The sequence below is a fragment of the Microtus oregoni genome, unplaced genomic scaffold (genome assembly GCF_018167655.1).
Source record: "Microtus oregoni isolate MIOR12 unplaced genomic scaffold, Mior012 000048F_ref0000485, whole genome shotgun sequence".
In the NCBI taxonomy this organism is placed as follows: Eukaryota; Metazoa; Chordata; class Mammalia; order Rodentia; family Cricetidae; genus Microtus; species Microtus oregoni.
In genome coordinates this window covers 17,995,822-18,015,788 of record NW_024543222.1, presented here as the reverse complement: position 1 = coordinate 18,015,788, position 19,967 = coordinate 17,995,822, and the positions used below count along the sequence as shown (strand labels likewise).

Sequence of the window (19,967 nt, the reverse complement as noted above, 5' to 3'; positions counted from 1 at the left end):
TTGTAAATAATAGACTTGTATGTACTTCACCTTGTCACGTGTCCCAGCCCAAGGTGCCCATTCAGAAGCATCTGGTATCATTTAACAAACATATTAAAATACAACTAGTTTTCACAGCTGGAGAAGGGTATGGGTTGAGAAGTTGGGACAATGGCAAAATGAGTAGCAACAGCAACGACAAATGTGAATGGTGACAAAGACGGCCGTGATGAGCAGGTAGGCTACCAGGGTGAGTTCTACAGCAATGCGAGTCTCAGGGTCTGAGAGCGAGGCTGGGTAGCGTCCGCGAGATGTTACTCCCAACCGGAACCCAGCGATCTTCAACCCTTGCCGCCAGCAGTAATAGATGCCCCGGTCGCTCAGCTGGGTGAAGCGGATATGGAGATGGTTGCCATGGTCGATGAACACTCTCATGGATCTGTTGACACCTTTTAGGTACTGTGTGCGGTAGAGGGGCTGATGGTCTTTGTCCCAGGCCACAGCATGCTCTGGCCTGGCCCCGGGACAGGAGATGATGAGGCCATGGCCTAGCCTCTGCTGATGGAATTGAATGGGCACCTGAGGCAACCAGGGCCGGCTGCCCAGTTTGGACACGTAGTTGTAGATTGTTAGCACACCCTTCTGGACCTGAGTCCTCTTCTCACAGGACACTAGGCAGCTCTTGATCATCAGCTCAGGTGTGTGGTACCTGGTCTTGATGCGCAGTTTCCTTGGCACAGCCCGAGAGCCACAGGACACAACGTCGGGCAGTGTCTTCAGGTACCGAGGGGAGAGACCAGGGTTCTGCAGGTAGCAGAGTCCAAGGCGCCACTGTTCCCCATGCACCCCACAGCGGTCACAGGGGGTCCACTCCCAGAAGGTAGTGAAGACATGGAGGCTTCCGTAGTATTCATCTGGCAATGGCTCCTGGCCCTTGTCCTTGAACGTGGCTACCATTCCCTCATGACTTTGGATGTCCACATCATAGGCATAAAAATAGTCCCCCTTGTGGGTGCCACAAAAATATAAGCCTGAATCCTCTGACTGAGCCCGGAAAACCAACAGGCTGAACATGCGGATGCTGAAGCGGACCAGCATGCTGCTGCCTGCTCGAACATGAGCTGCCTCTGTGAGCAACCGCCCATCGAAGTCAGTAAGCACAACAGTGTGGCTGCTCCCCAGGTGCTTTTGGTAATACCAGACCACGGTCGAAACATCCTCAGGTTTGCAGTGGCAGGGAAGCTCAAAGCTCATGTCAGCCAGATAGGCAGCGTTATCAAACATCAAAAAAGCCGGGCAGGGCGTCCTCTGAAAGATGTTCTCCTTCTCCACGATTTCAAAGGCCTGGAGACTGACCCAGGCACACAAGAGCACAGTGGTGTGGGCCAGCCTCATGCTTGTAGGAAGGAGGGTCTTGAGGGGCCAGGGCAAAGCCCAGGGCACCAAAGACCTGTGGCTTTTTAGAAATCACTGCTGAGAGGAGGCCACTACATAAAGAAAGGTTCAAACAACCAGTACAAGAAGCCAGAAAGTGCAGGGGAGAGAGCCAATGCAAGACAATTTATTCCCAGCTGATGTACAAGGTGCTATTCTAATGCACAGGACTGATCTGGGGGGGGGGTCATTCTAGAACCTAACACTCTCTCATCTTTCTAGAACACTGGCACTCACCTAAGAATGGGCTAAGGGAAACTAGAATGAGCTCTAAGCACCCTTGGCCCCGCCTACCCTGGAGAATATCCCTTCAGCAATCTGAGAGATAGGACAGAAACCCTCTGGTCATCTGGGATGCTGGCCAGACCTGAGCCAATGGACTGGGGATTTCCCAGGCTCAACCTGAGAAAGAACTAGGCCTCTGGGGGAAAATTCTGCATCTCAAATGAAGGAGCCTTTGCTTATTATTGATTGGCTGTTCATTCACTGGCTTTGGGTTATAAATATTCTGGTTAAGAGTTATGATCAGTGTTTATATTTTATCAGAGGTCAGTGAGTTTGCTTTATTTTTTCCCTCTAGGAGGGAGTTTTGTGTGGCCAGAATTTAGTTGCAAACACACCCACTTCTCAAGGCTAGGGACGTGGCCAACTCATAAGGTAGGGAGCAAAACACTCTAAACCAGTAGGGCCCTTTGCATCCTGGGGAGCCACATAGATAAAATTACCGGTTGGAGAAGTGGGCAAGCCCACTACTTGAAAAGGAAGTAGGTGCGGCTTTCTCACGATAGTTCTTTCAATACCTCTGCAGAAAACCCAAGATACCAACACAAAATGCGTTCCAAAGGGGCTGGCGGGATGGCTCAGTGGTTAAGAGAACCGGTTGCTCTTCCAGAGGAATGGGGTTGGTTCGATTCCAGCACTCAAATGGGAGCTTCCAACAATCTGTAACTTACAAGCATCTGTAACTACACTTCTAGAGGCTCCAATACCCTCTCTGGCCTCCTCAGGCACTAGGTACACACCTGGTGGTCATACATACATGTAGGCAAAACACTCACACACATAAAATAAAACAAGTCTATTTTAAAATAAAAAAAAATGCTTTCTGAGACCACTGGGGAATGCTGAGGGCAGCCAGTTCCATCAGTGGAGCCCATACAGCCCTCGCAGTTCCTGTAGGAGCCCCTCCTCTCCCTGCAGCCCAGCAGATGGCTCCTCCAAGCTGAGCCTCTCCTGCATGGGTCTGGGGGTGCCCATGGCCTGTAACTTCTGAAACAAGTGCTGGCAGCTCTCGCGCTCTGCCTGGCTCAGCAGGCTCAGGTTCAGGGTGAACCGCCCCGTGTTAGCCAAGCTGTGCAGGATCTCTAGTACTGCCGCCCGGTCACTTAGCCTCACATGCTCAGCCAGTGCCACCAGCAGCTCCCCAAGAAGTCCAAAGCCTACATCCATCTGGAAGAGGTGGCCCAGCTTGGGACCCCCAAGCTGAAGCAGGGCTTGGTAGCGCTCTGGTCCACCTCTTAGGTGCCGACGCCAATCACGGTAAAACTCTGCAGAGGTTGCAGGCTGGAAGGGTGATGTCTCCTGCATTACAAAGGGAAACAAGTCCGGAGCTCAGCTTGCCACTCTGCAGCTGTGATGGGGAGGGGGGTTATAAGTTTTCATCTTGGTGCTGCAATTGTTCCCTGAGCTCTGGGAAGGCTGGCCTCTGCGGCCTCCTTTTCAGACGAGGGAGCTGGGGAGGGAGGAGGAAAAGAGCTGGGGAGGGAGGAGGGAGGAGGGCCCAAGGGATCCAGGCTATGATTTGAAGGTCTCCTTTGTACTGGGGTTTCCTCCTGAGAAAGGAAACATAGCTCTTGGCCTTTTAGAGTAAGTCAGAGCTTGCTGGAGAAAAGGAGGTGGGGTGGGGAGGGGGGGGAGTTTACTGTCAATCTCTGACAGAGAAGAAGGAATTCAAAGTGTCAAGGGTCTGTCAGGCTAGGTCCCCCTCGGATACTGCCGCAGGGTTGTTAAACTATTTCCCACCTGTCTCAGAAGGACTGCTGCAGGACTGCCGAGCCCAGCTCATCCCAGTCCCACCATCTGATTGCTGTTCTAGGATTAGAGGGGGAAAGCCTGTTTCTGTTGGCTTCCGGGAGACATAAGGAAGTGGTGTGTGTTGTAAGAAGACAGGGTCATAGCTTTAGCATGGAGAAATCCTGCTGGGCTGAAGAGGTTGGCCTGCACCTACCTGGGGTATTTCAGTGGCCACATCCTCAAAAGTCCTTTCCCTAGTAGTGTGACAGTTCCAGGGCACAAGTCCTTTCCCCCTTATCTTGTCCTTCTGGTCCAGAGGTTTCAGGTGTGATGCAAGGACAATACCTCTGGTTCAAAGATAGAGATTAACACTTCGTTTCCCCGAATGTGGAGCACATGTGGGCTGGGGTCACAGCAGCAACGGTGGCACAGTTGGCTAACAGCACCCAAGCACTTCAAACGGGCGACATGCTGTGCTTACACGTGATAACTCAAACAACTGTAGCAGCCATTTCTCTGTTACAGACGCAACCGAGTCTCAGCTGGTTAAGGAGCTTGGGCAAGATTGGCCAGTAGTAGAGGGTGGGGGCGGGATGGGAGCTCAGAATGATCTGAATCTAGACTGTTTGTTTTTAACTTCCGTAGCCCACCATGCCCGAGGGGGCCCGATTATTATTGCGCTGCACACCAACCTGAACTCCTCGTAAGAAGGCACTCTTTGTTCAACCGCCCGTAACTTGGCAGCGTTCTCCCTTTGGTACTTCTCGTCGGCAGCAAGTGCAGCCTGCAGCTCTCTCTCCAAAGCCTTGAAGTTGATCGCATCATTCTTTTCCATGGCTCAGGCCTGGGAAGACAAGAAGAAAGCATATCAGCAGAGGTTCAGCATCAGGGTAAAGGTGATGCCTTGAGATTCTTTGCCAGAACGTGAAACAACCCAAAGCAACCCAGTATGTACCCTGGAGTGCTACAAAAATCTAGTTCCCTCCTTTAGAGATCAAATGGAATTGCATGATGAAGACGTATTCAAGGCTTCTCACAGAAAAACAGAATAGAAAGCTTCCAGTTTGAAGTCTCAATTTTGTTCTCTGCTTCTAACACTATGTTAGATGCTAAGGGCTAGCACAGCGGTAGAAGTCTGCCTGGCGAACACAAGACCTTGGGTTTGATGTCCAGCACCACCACCAAACAATTTGGATGTTTCAGTTGAGGAAGCATTTAGATTTTTGAACCTTTATTCTTTCACATAGGATTTCTCTATGGCAGGTTGTTGCCACAATGGACAATGGAGCACAACACACCACAGAGAGAGAGAGAGAGAGAGAGAGAGAGAGAGAGAAACCAGGATTCTTGAGCTCAAGGACAGAATTTCACACTTCACTAAATATTTTTAATGGAGGAAAAAAATATTTTCACCTAAAGGAAAATCAATGACTACACAGGGAGTTGAGGGAAAGAGGCAGAAGGGAAAAAGCTCAGTGGCTTCCATCCCCAGGGGGAAAAGAAGCTCAATGATCTACATCCCCAAGTCCCTGATCAACGGAGGGCTGCAGGCACAGGTTGCGTGGTAAGTGGGCATTAACTCCAGTCCTACCACTGCAGTTCTGCAGCCTCCCGGTGTGAGTCTCACGGGCTGATTTCACCAGAATCTACGCGTTCCAGTCTGAGCTCTGACATTCACTTGTGAGACCTCTCTCCACCTCAGAATTCTGGTGAACCGGAGCTAGATAGCGTAGTTCACTCATGATTACCTCTAGTTCAGGAAATGAGCTGGTCCCCAAGCTCCACCACCACCCACGCCGACCCCAACGAGGGGAAGCGGAATGCTAAGTGGGCTGTGTTAGCAAGTCAGCAATTGGACTCAAGTGTCTCAGATCCTGTCCAATCATTTTTGGGGGGGGGGGTTGTCTCGCTATGTAGGGCAGGTTGTTCTCTCCAAAACATCTGCGTTCATGATCTTTCCTCCAGGCTCTACCTCGGGAGCAGCTTAGACTCCCACCACCCTCCCACCTCCCTGAAGAGGTCTAAGCCTTCCCCATCATAGAATAACCAGAACAGTCCCCTTTCCTGTCCCTAGACCCTCACCCAGCAGCCCCGATCTTGAACCCCTTGCTTTGGGGGAAAATCCCCGATCTGTTCGAACACCCGTGTGTCGCCCGCCCAACAGCGGTTGTCGCCTAGCAACGGCTCCACTAGTCTGCCCACGTGGCCCGCCCGAAGGCCCTCCCCTTCAGGGTGTCCCAAGGCGCCTGGTCAGATTCGTGAATCCTCCGGCCTTGTTTTTCTTGGGAGCAACTCACGCTTTGTTTTGAGGACCAACAAGTCGGTCTTTCCCGTTTCTGTCTCAGAGGCCAACATTCCTCGAAGCCGTTTTTCAGGCAAAGGGCTGTCCGCTCAGGCGAAGCGGGCCGGCGACGCGCTCGGGGTCCTTCCTGGAGCCTGGCGCCGGCGTTGTCGCGGCGTGCAGCGGAAGCGCGGGCTCAGGCGGCGGACCGGGAGCGCTCTGCTGAGCAGGAGGCGGGTGAGCTGACTCGGGAAGGTTGGGACACGAGAGAACATGAGCTTGGGAGAAGGCGATTTATATAGTATTTATCCCTTTCGCTTCACACAGGGACAGAGTGAAGCCTGGAGTGGGAAAGGGAATGAAAGTCCCCCCCCCCCCCCCCCGCAACACACGCTCACACCATTTCCTCGATACCCTGCATGGTTTAAATCCCGTCCCTGGGTGGAGAGAGGTGGGGCTCTAACGACCCAGACCCCTGCCACTCCCACTTCCATTGGTGCTTCCGTCAGCGCCAAGCTTCGAAATATTCGGCATCCGAGCTGGCTGTGATGGCTAATGCCTATTTCTCCCGCTCTGGCCACCGAAGCTGGAAGATTGTCGCAGGTTCAAGGCCAGCCTAGGCTAAGCATTGAGTCTGGTTCAAAAAGATAACGCAGAAAAGATTGAGCATTCCTTTGAGGATCTGCGTTGTAGCGGTGAGATGCAGGTTTAGTATTTAGAGACTAGCTCTTCTTAACTAAGCATGTTATTAATTCACCCCACCCCCCAAAAAAACCCCGAAAAACTTGTTGAGGGCCTATTGAGGGTCTGTTTTGTGCAATACATTGTTCTTGTATGTTTTGTCCTCCGATTTATTATTAGCATTTATCAGTGACAAATATACACTCCCGTTCCCCAAGTACTAGTCAAGCAAAGGCTTTGTTTGCTTGGCTGGGGATATAACTCAGTGGTGGAGTGTTTAGTGTGAGGCCCAGGATTTGATCCTAAGCACCCAATTAGTATGGGGGGGAGTGCTTGGCAAGTGTGTATGGGGGAATTTTTAGAGCGACAGATAGGTGATATTAAAGGAGAAACTGAGTTAAATGTGCTGACAAGGTATAAGTAGCCCGAGATGATGGGAATGACAAGTCCAGTGGTTCTGAGGCAGAAGTGACCCTGGCTTGTTCCCTAAACAACTTTCTGTAAAAGTTTGTGCCATCACCTGATGGGAGTCTTGGGAGAATAAAATCAACATAAATGGGGTGTGTGCAAATAGATAAAATGAGTAAGGCAGAGAAGTGGAGAAAGTACTGGACTCTGGGGAGATTCTTCAGTAGGTTGGTCAGTCATGAGTTAACTCCTGAAGGATGGATGTAAAGGAGACAGGCTGTGGTGCAGGCTTTCAGGACTTGCCAGATACTGACCGTTCTCTTCTTGAATTTTAGCATCATGGATACTGACTTGTATGATGAATTTGGGAATTATATTGGACCAGAGCTTGATTCTGATGAAGATGATGATGAACTGGGAAGAGAGACAAAAGATCTTGATGAGGTAAAACAAAACAAACATTGGGGTTTTTTTGTTTGTTTGTTTTTCTTTTTTTGGTTTTTCGAGGCAAGGTTGTTCTGTGTCATAGCCCTAGTTGTCCTGGAACTAGCTCTTTAGACCAGGCTGGCCTCAAACTCATAGAGATCCACCTGCCTCTGCCTCCCGAGTGCTGGGATTAAAGGTGTGCGCCACCACTGCCCAGCTGAACATTGTTTTCTTTATCCCTCTCCGTTTTAAAACAATGCTCCCGTAATAGCCTGCATGTATTTCTAATATTGCCTTTTTTATAACATGACTTTTATTGGGATTTTGTGTTGGCCCCTGAAAGCTTAGGCAGGAATATAAGAGAGTTTCATTCATGAGATGGTCTTGGAATCCGGACTCTAGTAACAGTTCTGTGGACTCTGCTAGTTCCCTGCAGTGTCTCCTGACAGGCACGAGTGAGCTCTTTCACGACGGGCAGTCAGCTACGTCAGCGCATTTGCACCTGGAACAGCCTTGTAAACTCAGATTTTAAAAGTGGCATACAAAGCTGGGCGGTGGTGGCACATAGATTTATTCCCAGCATCAGGAGGCAGAGGCAGGTGGATCTCTGAGTTCAAGGTCAGTCTGGTCTAGCAAGTTCTAGGACAGCCAGAGCTCCGCAGAGAAACCCTGTTCGGGGGCGGCATACAAAAGGAGGGGGCAGATTTCTATTACTCCAGGTTAGGAGTGAGAGATAGAGTTTAGAATAGTTTAAGGCTCACAAAAGGCACTTTATATAAAAAAGCCAGGAATGTTATGTAATCCCAATACTTAGAAATGGGGGCAGGAAATAAAGAGTTCAAAGTCAGCCTTAGTTTCATAACGAGTTTGAGGCAAACCTGGACTACATAAGATCCTGTTTCTAAAATATAGCTCTAAAGAATTAGTGAGAAGATTGTTTTTTAAAGGAGGGGTACGATTTATGTTTTTTGTCATCACAAATATCTGATGAGAACCAACCAAAGGAGGAAGGATTTGCGGCTCCTGATTTGAAGGACTTGAGTGGCTCATGGTGGAGAACACACGGCAGCAGTTGGTTCTGTGACAGCTACTTATTCACATCTCTGGACGCTAGGAAGCAGAGAGGACAGAAGCCAGAACCAGACTGTAAGGTTCAAGGCTCCGTCTTCCTAATGTTGCACAGCAGCCTGAAACAGCACCAGGGGGCTGGGTGTTCAAACAAGCAAGTGCTGGACATTTTCATCCAAATGGCAACAGACACTGAAAGTGGCTCTAATGTTTTAGCATTGTTCAGAACATGAGTAAAATGTAGATTTAAAGAAGTAGGGTCTTTAGGGAATGAATGATTTCAGTGGAAATGAAACAGGAATGGGGTGAGAACAGCTAGCGTCATTGTATAAACGTATAGAACTGTCAATGAAAAACAGATTCGTCCCATTTCTTGGCAGTGGATTAGTCAGCTAGCAAGGAGATGATATCCTTGGGACAGCAGAAAATGGAAACAGTTTTGGCTGCCATCAGTCGCTGTGAAGGGCAATGTTGCTCAAGCTAGAAAAAATACGCTCTAGAAAAAAGAAAGTTGAAGCTATCCAGGCGATGGTGGTGCAAATCTTAATCCCAGTACGCAGGGAGACAGCGGCAGGCAGATCTCTCTTGAGTTTGAGGCCAGTCTGGTCTACAGAGTGAGTTCCAGGACAACCAGAGATACACAGTCTCAAAAAACAAACAAACAGAAAAGAAAGTTGAAGTTTCTTGTAGGTGTGGTGAAGGAAGGGTGGCTTGCATCTTCAGTGTGTTCAAGTCTGCAGGTCCAGGTGAATTGCACCCTGTGGGGTGTTAGGAAAATCTTGAAGAGATAATCTGAGAGCCACAGGAATATGCTTCAGAGGGAGAGTACTTCCCTGGTGTGCATGACAAACCTGGGTTCAGTCCCTAGCACTGCCAGATGGAGGATGGAGAGGAGAGGCCATGGAACAAAAAAAAAAAAAGAGTCAAGAAATTCATCTTAAAATGGAATTGGAGTCAAGTGTGGTGGTACACACCTTTCTTCCTAGTAATTAAGAGGCAGAGATAGGGGGCTGGAGAGATGGCTCAGAGGTTAAGAGCATTGCCTGCTCTTCCAAAGGTCCTGAGTTCAATTCCCAGCAACCACATGGTAGCTCACAACCAGCTGTAATGGGGTCTGGTGCCATCTTCTGGCCTGCAGGCATAGAGACAGAATATTGTATACATAATAAGTAAATAAATAAATATTTTTTTTTAAAAAAGAGACAGAGATAGATGGATCTCTGTGAGTTCAAGGTCAGCCTGGTTTACATATTGAGTTCTAGGACAATCAGAGCTACACAGAAAGACCCTGTCTCAAAAAATTAAACAAAAGATGGAGGTAGGACACTGCATTTTAAGATTGTTAAGTGTGAAATGTATCCATGTAGAAGTAGTGATGGGATGATTTTGAGGAGCTCCAGGTTGAAGCAGTATCTTACAGCATAATCCAAGCTGGCCTCAAATTCATGACAGTCTTTGAGGCTCACAAGTATAAACTACAGGAAAGTAATTTTAGGGGCTGGAGAGATGGCTCAGCAGTTAGGAGCACTGGCTGCCCTTCCAGAGGACTTGGGTTCAGTTTCTAGCACACAGTGGGTAAATCACAACCACCAAATAAATAAAAATAACCTTCTTTTGGTTTCTGAAACAATGTTTCATTGTGTATCCCTAGCCTTCCTAGAATTTACTCTTTAGACCAGTCTGGCCTCAAACTCATCTGCCTGTCTCTGCCTCTTTAGTACTGGGATTAAAGGCATGTACCACCACCACCTGGCCCCAATAATTTTTTAAAAATAAAAAGTTTTTAATATAGATGACCATTGAATACAACCTGGGAGGCTGAAGAGATAACTCAGATTAGGAGCATTGGCTCTTCTTGCCAAGGACTCAAGTTTGCATCCCGGCTCACACATGACAGCTCACAAACCATCTATGACTCTAGTTTCCAGGGATCAGACACCTTCTTCTGACCTCTGACAACACTTCTGCAAGGGTGGCACACGGTGCACAGACTACAGACAGACAGAACACTCAAGGGCGGCACACGGTGCACAGACTACAGACAGACAGAACACTCAAGGGCGGCACACGGTGCACAGACTACAGACAGACAGAACACCCAAGGGCGGCACACGGTGCACAGACTACAGACAGACAGAACACCCAAGCACATACTTGTAATTATTTATTTTTAAGCTCTTAAAATTTTTATTTATTAATATTTTTGGTTTTCTGTGATAGAATTTCTCTGTGTAGAACTTGCTGTCCTGGAACTTGCTTTGTAGTCCAGCCTGGCCTCAAACTCAAGAGATCTGCCTCCCTCTGCCTCCCGAGTGCTGGGATTAGTGTGCGCCACCACCCAGCTCCAAGCACATAAGTTAAAAAAAAAAAATCAGATAAGGGTTTTGTAAAAAAGGTGTTCTCATGCTTTGTTACTAAGTTGAGATACAGGTCAGGAATATGCTATGGAAATATATGTAGGTGTTTTTAAATGTGATACAAAGGAATGGAACCCATGACCTCAAATTTGCTAGTCACATGCTTTACTAGACATTGGAATTTACTCATGCCTTATGAACTTTTTTTTAAAATTTAGATTTATAGCCGGGCGATGGTGGCGCACGCCTTTAATCCCAGCACTTGGGAGGCAGAGGCAGGCGGATCTCTGTGAGTTCGAGACCAGCCTGGTCTACAGAGCTAGTTCCAGGACAGGCTCCAAAGCCACAGAGAAACCCTGTCTCGAAAAACCACAAAATAAATAAATAAATAAATAAAAATAAAAAAAAATAAAATTTAGATTTATTTATTAATGTGTGAGTATTTTGCAGGCATGTAGGTAAGTGTATCTCATGCATCCGTAGGGCTCACAGAGAATAGAAGGGTGCATTGGTTTCCCTGGAACTAGAGTTAAGTTGTGAGTTGCTTTGTGGATGCTGGGAACCAAACTCAAGTCCTCTGCAAGGGTGGCAAATACCATTTTTCCTTTTTAAATGATTTTATATGCGTATGTAGAGTGAACGGTCATATGTGTGCAGGTGCCCCTGTGTGCTAGTGTGGAGGCCTGGGGACAACCTTTGGTGTCATTTTCAGGAATGTTGTCCACCTCCTTTGAGACAAGTTTTCTTACTGGGAGGTTAGTCTAGACTGGCTGGCCACTTAGCCCGGGAAATCCTCCTATCTTGTCACACAAAGACCTCTCTGCTCTGTTCTGTCCTTTCCAACCTTTCTGTCATTCACTTGCATACAGGTAGAGATTGGAGCTCGTTGACTTCCACAGCACATTAAAGCTGACACATTAGATAACAGTCAGAATTCAAAATGATCCCAGCAAATGGAGTCCAGACGAAGTAACGCCCAGTGTTTCGTTCAATAGTGTTTGCAGAGCTCTTTGCAAAGATTCAGGATGCAAAGAGAGTGGGTCACAGCTTTGTCTTCCGGGAATTTACTACTTCGGGAGGAGATGAAGTATAGAAGTATTTACCATAGGAGACAGGAGGAGACAGGTGCCGGTTAGGTGATGCACATTCAGTACCATAGTAACAGTCTGTGAGGAGGCATTCCTGACCCGGCAACCAAAAGATGCATCTAAGGAAGCAGCCTTCGATGTGGACCCGGAGAATGGGGGCACAGCTGTAGAAACAAAGGGTGACCAGAGGGTAGGGTGCTCAGGTTGGAAGGCGAGAACTCAGGAGGACAGAGTTCCTTTCAGGGATAAAGTGTCCAGAATTGATTGTGGAGTTGTGTAGGTGGACGAAAAACAGTGAACTGTGTGTTTAAGATGGTGGGTTACAGCTCCGTAAACCTGCTAACAAATGCAAAGAAGAAAAATGGAGAGATGGCACAGCAGTTAGGAACACCGCTTCTTCCAGAGAACCTGGTTCAATTCTCAGCACCCACTTGGCAGCTCACAACTGTCTGTAACTATAGTTCCAGGGGATCTGTACACCTCACATAGACATACATGTGGGCAAGATACGAATGCACGTAAAATAAATATAAATTGTAATAAGAAAGTGAATGGTGAGGGGGCATATGAATGCTTTTCCTGAGCTCCTCGGTGTCTTTGCTGTGTAAGTCTCTGCTCTTGTTTAGTTAATTTATTAATCAGTCTTACTCCCACACTGCCGCCATAGTAGGCATTCTAATGATGGGTGTTTTGTTCTGTTGGTGGGAGTTGCTAAATGCGTAGTCTATACTTTGTGCATACGTTTAAACTTGAGTACATGGTGTTGTTCTTGCACCATTTCGTGCTGTGTCCCCGCTTTGTGATGAGTGGAGCTTTTGGGACCAGCATCTGATGATGCCACTCCCTTCTCCCTAGTGTGCGGCACTCAGCCCAAGGCCTTGTATTTGGTATGCAAGTGCTCTACTGAGGTTTACACCAGCTATTTTTAAATACTTTCCTTTGGGGGGGTAGCGGGGAGCAGGCACTCGCTATTTAGGTAAGAGTTAGATAAGAGTGCCCTGGAATTCACTACGCAGCCAAGCTGGCCTTGAACTAATGATCCCTCTTCCAGGTGCTATTATAGGTGTATACTGCTCTGCCAAGACAACAAGGTTTTTGTGATTTTTTTCTTTTTTGATTTTTCAAGACAGGGTTTCTCCGTAGCTTTTTGGTTCCTGTCCTGGAACTAGCTCTTGTAGACCAGGCTGGCCTCGAACCCACGGAGATCCGCCTGCCTCTGCCTCCCGAGTGCTGGGATTAAAGGCGTGCACTACCACCGCCCGGCTTTTTTTTTCTTTCTTTTTAATATGAGACAGGGTCTCACACTGTAGTCCAAGCTGGCTTAGAAGTTATTAAGTAGCCCAGGATGGGAGTGAACTCGTGATTCTTGTGCCTTGGTCTCCCAGGTTCTGGGATTATGGGGATATATGTGATTTGGCTAGTGGAGATGTGCATAGGATTTTGGGGCTTGATGGACATGGTAGCACATGCCTGTAATCCTAGCAGTTGAAAAGCAGGAAGATTGGGCTGGAGAGATGGCTCAGAGGTTAAGAGCACTGCTTGCTCTTCCAAAGGTTCTGAGTTCAATTACCAGCAACCACATGGTGGCTCACAACCATCTGTAATGAGATCTGGTTCCCTCTTCTGGCCCACAGGCAGGCAAACCACTGTATAGTTAATAAATAAATCTTCAAAAAAAAGAGAAGCAGGAAGATCACAAGCTCAAGGCCAGCTTGGACTCCAGAATGAAACCCTTTCTTAAAAAAACAAAAGAAAACTGGGTGCACATCTTTAATTCCAGCACTTGGAGGCAGAGACAGGCAAGGCTCCGAGTTTGAGGCCAGCCTGGTCTACAGAGTGGGTTCCAGGACAGCCAGAGAAACACAGAGAAACCCTATCTCGGAAAAACAAAAGCTAAACCAAAACAAGCTATTTGGAGCTCTAATGCATAAGAGTTTGTAAGAAGGTTGCTCATTCTGCAGGGAAGGGTACAGTGAGAAGGGTCTGCAGGGAGCCGGTCAGCCGGCACTGAACTTACTTCCTCAGCTTCCAGAGTAGCTGGGATGGCAAGCAGAGGGTTTTTGTCTGTGAGGTTTGTTGTGTTGTTGGGTGGGGGGCATGATCTCTCCATTATGTAGTTCTGACTGGCCTCAAACTCGCAGAGATCCTGTTACTTTGCCTCCCAAGTACTGGGATTAAAGGTGTGCACCATCATACCCGGAGTGAAGATTTAAGGCACACTGACTGGATGACCCACCAGTGAGGGAAAACTAATGGTGCAGGACAGGGAGGGAGAAGTGCTGGGTGAAGGTCTCGAGTGGTGAGGAGGGATTGGGGATGGTGTTTAGTTAACTGAAAACAAACAGTTCACCCACAAGAACAGAGCGGAAGGCATCGTGCACAGTGAGGTGGGTAGATACTGTGGTGGGTGTCTGTTTTCCTTCACACAAATCCCAAAATGTCAACCAGTTTTTTAAAAAAGATTGCAAATACCTCCAGTGGTAAGCTGCCTGGTTACCTCCTGCCATCTGTATGTTCTACTTCTGCTAAAGCGGCCTGAGATTACATCAGCTCTTTCAGTAGCCAAACATATCCTCCTGATGGTGGTTCCAAAATAGCTACCAAGCAAGTCTTCTGCCGCATACGGCTGAGTGCATTAGGAATGGAACCGTGGGCTTTTCTGTAGTAACTTCAGCTCCTCTAATGTCTCCACCTGAGCATCATGCAGCAGCTAATGAGCATCCTTTCAGTATTCCCTCCCGTCTCCTGACAAGCAGCACTCCTCTGGGCCTCAGCTTCCCTCACATTCAAGCAGTGGCCCAACCCCACATCTTCACATGCATGCAGGGAGCTCTGTGGTGAGCCCCTGGCTGGTTTCAGGCCTTCAGCCCTCCACTCACTGAAGGAAGAATGCCAGCATCTTGCTTTGACCGTGCCATGCCTTGCTCTCAGTTTTCTTAATTAAAAAAAAAAAAAAGGCATTATGAGGACCTGGGTTCCCTTTTTAGTATCACCCTGGAGCTCTGACTCCATGCCCCTGCAGGTATCCTCTATTTCTTTGCTTCTCTAAATGCAGGTGTCCAAGCCTTCCATTTGCTCTCAAACCCACTCCTATCCTACTCCCTGGACACTGCCCTAGTTGGAGTAACCAGTGACCTGGCCTGCCAGCCTCAGAGTCTCACTTGACCAGCCGGCAGGATCCGGTGAACTGATCATTCCCTTGTTTTCCAGAGAGGCCCCTGGCTTTTATCTTGTGACCATTCCTAGTCTTTACTGCTGGTTCTTCATCACCCAGGCCTCCAGATGCCAGCATGCCTACAGTTTCATCTTTTTTTTGTTTGTTTTTTGAAACAGGGTTTCTCTGTGTAGCTCTGGCTATCTTGGAACTCACTCTGTAGACCCAGGTGACCTTGGAACTCTCAGAGATTGGCCTGCCTCTGCCTCCCCAGTGCTGGAACTAAAGGCATGCACCACCCCTACCTGGGCTAGAGTTCTATCTTTCCACCTCTCCTCCACCCCCGTATTCTGTACCAGTCATCGTATCTGGGTTACTCTTGGGTTTCTGTCTTCAAAGACCTTTGTCTTGTGCCTCAGCTGTATGTGTCCTGCATCTGACTTGCCTTCCCTCCATGGTGCCTGGTGGAGGGTCTCAAATGTAGCATCTCTGTCATACTGCTCTTTTTTTTTTGTTTTTGTTTTTGTTTTTGTTTTTCGAGACAGGGTTTCTCTGTAGTTTTGGTGCCTGTCCCGGAACTAGCTCTTGCAGAGCAGGCTGGCCTCGAACTCCCAGAGATCCTCCTGCCTCTGCCTCCCGAGTGTGCCATACTGCTCTTAAATTCTTCCTCATCCCTGTAAAAACAGTGCAGTGCTCTGTTGCTCATGTCACAGGCCTCTCCCCTCCTTATGCATACTTTGATTTATTAGAAAGTACTTGGTTCTACACAGTATTTCTAGGATTCAACCTCTTAAACCACCTTCACAGCTGCATGGTGCCAGTCACTGTCTCCACTAAATTCTTGCAATAGGCTCCTAACCAACCTTCCTTTCTGCATGTTCTCAGGGTAGAAAACAGAACGGGTCATCCCCATCCTCCCCATCACACACAGTGCTGAAGTTTGAGCCCAAAGCACTGAGCTCCTGCGGATTACCTAGTTGAAAACTATTATTCTGGAAAAAGTCAAGTCAGTGCTGAGGACAGTGGCTTAGTTGCCGCATAAGCATAAGGGCATAAAATCAGTTCCTAGAACTCACAAAAATGCCAGGTGTGGTAGTGTGATCTTATAGTCCCACTGTTGGGGAGGCAGACACAGGTGGATCCCTGGGGCTAGGACTGGGTAGTCATCCAGTTTCAGCTAATCTACAAGCCCCAGGTCACAGTGAGAGACTGTTTCAAAAGACAGCAGTTTGCCAGCCTACACGCATGCGCGTGCACGCACACACGAGAGGGCTGGGGGTCAGATTACTTAAATAATCTGGAAGGTCCTTCTCTGTGACTTCAGTTTATTGTCCCATTGTTCCCTTTACTCCTAAATAGGTTGGATTTCTGGCTAACCCTTAGAGTCTCCACATGTACTTAACTCAAGTCTTTTCATTGCTGTTTCAACTAAATAAAATGTTCTCCTCACCCCCACCCCAAGACCCTTTTAGCTGATGAATAGTTTTGCTCAGTGTTGCTCATAACCAGGAGTTGATATGTAAGGACTTACATTTGGGGCCAATTAATTGTTAAGCACTTACTTAATTGTTTTTTAGGATATTCACAAAGTCATACAGCCATCATCATTATCAACTTTAGAACATTTTCATCATCCCAGGGAGAAACTATACCTGCTAACCTTTGCCTTCCCTGAGCCCTGTTTTCTTTCCCTTTGTATTTGCATGTAAATGAGATGATACACCTTGAAGACTTTTATGCCGGTTACCTTTGCTTTGTATCATGTTTTAGAGTTCATCTGTGTTGTAGCTTTATGTACACAGGTGGTATGTGCATTTCTCTTTTTATTGCCAATATTGTTCATATGAAAACAGTATATTTCACTACCCAGTCATAAATTGGTCTCCTTTTGGGTTTCTAGTTTTGTTTTTGTTTTTGCTACTATGAATAATAGTACCAAGAATAATTATTTAGAAGTCTTTGTGCATCTGTAATTTTGTGTATTTGAGGTTTATACTTAATACCAGCTAGTTTTGTGTCAACTTGACAAGCTAGAGTCCTCTTAAAAGAGTAAACCTCGCCAGGCAGTGGTGGCATATGCCTTTTATCTCAGCACTTGGGAGGCAGACATAGGCAGATCTATGTGGGTTTGAGGCCAACCTGGTTTACAAGAAATAGTTCTAGGACAGGTACTAAAGCTCCAAGGAAACCCTGTCTCCAAAAAAAGGGGGGGGGGGCACCCAAATGGCCTATGGGTAAACATGTGTTGCATTTTCTGGATTAACTGATGAGGGAGGGTCCAGCTCACTGTGGGTAATGCCACCCCTGAGCTGGTGATCCTAGGTACTCTAAGAAAACAGGCTGAGCAAGCCAGTAAGCAGCATTCCATTCCTCTGTGAGTTCTTTTCAGCTCCTGCCTCCAGGCTCCTGCCCTGACTTCCCTCAAATGTGCTATGATTTGAAAGAATTAGCAGAATTAAACCCTTTTCTCTCTGAGATGGTCATGGTATTTTATCACAGCAATAGAAACCCTACGGCTGGTGGTGGTGCACACCTTTAATCCCAGCACTGAGGAGGCAGAGGCAGGGGGATCTCTGAGCTTGAGCCAGCCTGGTCTACAGGGTGAGTTCCAGGACAGCCTGGGCTACACTGAGAAATCCTGTCTCAAACAACAACAACAAAACAGAAGCCCTAACTAGGACACTGTTTGGGACTGGAATTGCTTGGTTGTATTCCACACTATGTTGAACGCTTTGCAGAGCTTTCCAGAGCAGCAGCACTGTTTCCTGCCCAGCCTGTGAGGACCTCAGCTTTCACATTCTTGACAACATCTGTTACTATTTATAACCATGATCATTTTCCAAAGCCAATTTTGTTCATCTAAGTGAAAAATGTAAAGATATAGGTTTGTTCCTCATTTTTACCTCTGACTCTTGATGTGTGCCTTGGAGAAAGTGGGGTGTTTTTTGTTTGTTTGTTTGTTTGTTTGATTTTTTTCTTAATCTTAATCCACTGTGGCGATCCCATGATCCCATTAAGAGAGGGGCAGGTTTGGTGCAGCTGAGCTACCATAGCCAAGGCCCCCAGTGTCCCTTGAGTGGAGGGTCTTCCAGGGAGTGGGGGCCCTCCTCACCACACAGAACTTAAAGGAAGCAGTTGTCAAGCAGGAAAAGGTACCCTTCTGTCCTCCCTCTCCCTCTCGCCTTTAGATGGATGATGATGAGGACGAGGATGACGTGGGAGAGCACGATGATGACCACCCTGGGATGGAGGTGGTGCTGCATGAGGACAAGAAGTACTACCCCACAGCCGAGGAGGTGTACGGCCCTGAGGTGGAAACCATAGTTCAGGAGGAAGACACCCAGCCTCTCACAGGTATGGCCGGAGGAAACCTTGCCTAGCTGTCAGTGAATCTTCAAAGTTACGTGAATGAATTGGGCGATATTTTTTTCTTTAATTTCCAGTATTGTTTATGGACTAAGATTCAATTAACTTTGTTTTAATATTCAGCGAAACTCTTAGCTTGTTAGTAAACAGTTAGTACTTTTGATCTGTAGCGAAGGCTCGGTGGTTAAGAGCACTGACTGTTCTTGCAGAGAACTCAGGCTCAATTCCAGGCACCCACATGACAGCTCAAAACCATTTTTCACAGAAGATCCAGTGCCCTTTTTTGACCTCTGAGGGCACCAGGCATACACATGGTGTACAACATACACAAAGGCAAAACACTCACACACATGAAATAAAATAGTTAAAAATATACATAGTTTTAAAGGAGTTAGTGCTTTACCTACTTCTTAGGGCTTAAAAACTGCTGAGTTTTCTCTTTGGTCTAATGTTTTCCTGTGCATATTCTAACCCTTCTCAGCCGTCTGCAGTGGTGCAATTGTCCAACTCTGAGTAGTGGTTCTGGAAAGCGATTCCATTTTAAAATGTGTCTATTGTTTCTCCATACCACACCAAATAAGCTCATGCAGTTCATGTCTCTTCACTGTCTCATGCTGAAATAGCATCCCCAGCTGTCAACCTGAGTGACAGATCCGTGAGAATAAAACAAATTGATGTTATATATCATGGGCTCTAAAGCCCAGTCCAGCAGAATCGAGTGCTGTATTTTTGGTTTATTCCTAACTATGTGTCACTACTCTTCCGTTTTCCTCCTAGAGCCCATTATAAAGCCAGTGAAAACCAAGAAGTTCACTCTGATGGAGCAGACATTACCTGTCACGGTGTATGAGATGGAGTAAGTTATAAGGTCTCTCAGTTTTCCAAAGAAATACTGCGGCCATCTTTTCTTAAGGCAGGAAAAGGTGGTTTATGATTGAAGGAGCCAGAGAATTACAACAGCAGTTTTTATGATCTGCCAGAACTATGGCTGCTGGGATATTTAAGTTCAGTCTTCTCTCCCTGCCCTCATCTAGATGTCAGCTGTTTCCTCTGCCTCTGTCCCAGCACAGCCTCCATCTCAGGGTAGTCCTGGGTGCCAGCCTTTGAGACCAATGAGGTATTACAGTTATCGGTGTTGAGATCACCAGAGCTGTGATCAGCAGCTGAAAAATGGCTCCAAGAAGCCCCTGCTGATAACTTTTTTTATTGTCCTGTCTCTCACTCTCTATTTTGATGGTGGTGGGGTTTTTTGTTTTTTTGTTTGTTTTTTGTTTTTATTTTTTTTTTGCAGGGGGAGGTGTGTTTGTTTTTTGATTTTGGAGATAGGGTTTCTCAGAGTAGCCTTAGCTGTCTTAGAACTCACTCTGTAGACCAGGCTGGCCTCAAACTCAGAGGTCGGGCTCCCTCTGCCTCTTGAGTACTGGGATTAAAGGTGTGTGCTACCACTGCCCTGCCTGATTTTTGTTTGTTGGCTTTTTAAGAAAAAAATTCCCTAGATAGCCAAGGATGACATTAAATTCCTGCTCCCCCTGCCTCCACCTACTAGGTGTTGAGATTATAAACCTGTACCACCATGCTCAGCTGATCTTTGCATTTTTCTCATCCATCCCTTGACCCAGGTCACATGCATTCTAGGCTGGTCTTGATTCTGCTGCCTCCACCACCTAAGCACTGAGACTACAGGTGTGATCCACCATGCCTGCCACTTCTTA

General features: G+C 47.2%; 3 protein-coding genes across 7 annotated transcripts in view; 1 reads left to right on the top strand and 2 right to left on the bottom strand.

Moving 5' to 3' along the window:
• Nucleotides 1-83: 83 nt before the first annotated feature.
• On the bottom strand, nt 84-1,390 carry Fam187a (family with sequence similarity 187 member A). The gene has a single exon (XM_041635684.1). The coding sequence runs from the start codon at nt 1,372-1,374 to the stop codon at nt 112-114; it is 1,263 nt and encodes a 420-aa protein (XP_041491618.1). The 5' UTR covers nt 1,375-1,390; the 3' UTR covers nt 84-111.
• A 22-nt stretch (nt 1,391-1,412) lies between these two features.
• On the bottom strand, nt 1,413-5,810 carry Ccdc103 (coiled-coil domain containing 103). Of its 4 annotated transcripts, none has more exons than XM_041635687.1 (4): nt 5,724-5,810; nt 4,119-4,270; nt 3,641-3,773; nt 1,413-2,994 (listed from the first exon to the last, which is right to left on the bottom strand). In XM_041635687.1, exons 2-4 carry the CDS (start codon nt 4,259-4,261, stop codon nt 2,557-2,559), a joined length of 714 nt encoding a protein of 237 aa, XP_041491621.1. In that variant the 5' UTR covers nt 4,262-4,270; nt 5,724-5,810; the 3' UTR covers nt 1,413-2,556. The 4 variants fall into 4 exon arrangements, with proteins under 4 accessions (XP_041491621.1, XP_041491619.1, XP_041491622.1 ...); XM_041635685.1 differs by lacking the exon at nt 5,724-5,810 and adding an exon at nt 5,509-5,581; XM_041635688.1 differs by lacking the exon at nt 5,724-5,810 and adding an exon at nt 5,175-5,211.
• Nucleotides 5,811-19,967, top strand: part of Eftud2 (elongation factor Tu GTP binding domain containing 2) — a 41,954-nt gene continuing 27,797 nt past the window's right edge. Inside the window, exons 1-4 of one of the 2 annotated variants that reach the window (XM_041635680.1) lie at nt 5,811-5,944; nt 7,132-7,240; nt 18,081-18,243; nt 19,033-19,111. In XM_041635680.1, coding sequence (XP_041491614.1) covers nt 7,136-7,240; nt 18,081-18,243; nt 19,033-19,111 — 347 coding nt within the window. In that variant the 5' untranslated portion in view covers nt 5,811-5,944; nt 7,132-7,135. Of the gene's footprint in view, nt 5,945-7,131; nt 7,241-18,077; nt 18,244-19,032; nt 19,112-19,967 lie in introns of both variants that reach the window. The other variant, XM_041635679.1, reaches the window with a different exon arrangement.

What these genes read in the sequence shown, in the direction of transcription:
- Fam187a (XM_041635684.1), bottom strand. Translation starts at nt 1,374, where the DNA reads ATGAGGCTGGCCCACACCACTGTGCTCTTGTGTGCCTGGGTCAGTCTC.
- Ccdc103 (XM_041635687.1), bottom strand. Translation starts at nt 4,261, where the DNA reads ATGGAAAAGAATGATGCGATCAACTTCAAGGCTTTGGAGAGAGAGCTG. An exon ending in CCTTCTTACGAGGAGTTCAG is followed by an intron (nt 3,774 to 4,118) that starts GTTGGTGTGCAG and finishes TCTTTGAACCAG; the next exon opens with AGGTATTGTCCTTGCATCAC. An exon ending in TGGCCACTGAAATACCCCAG is followed by an intron (nt 2,995 to 3,640) that starts GTAGGTGCAGGC and finishes TTTGTAATGCAG; the next exon opens with GAGACATCACCCTTCCAGCC.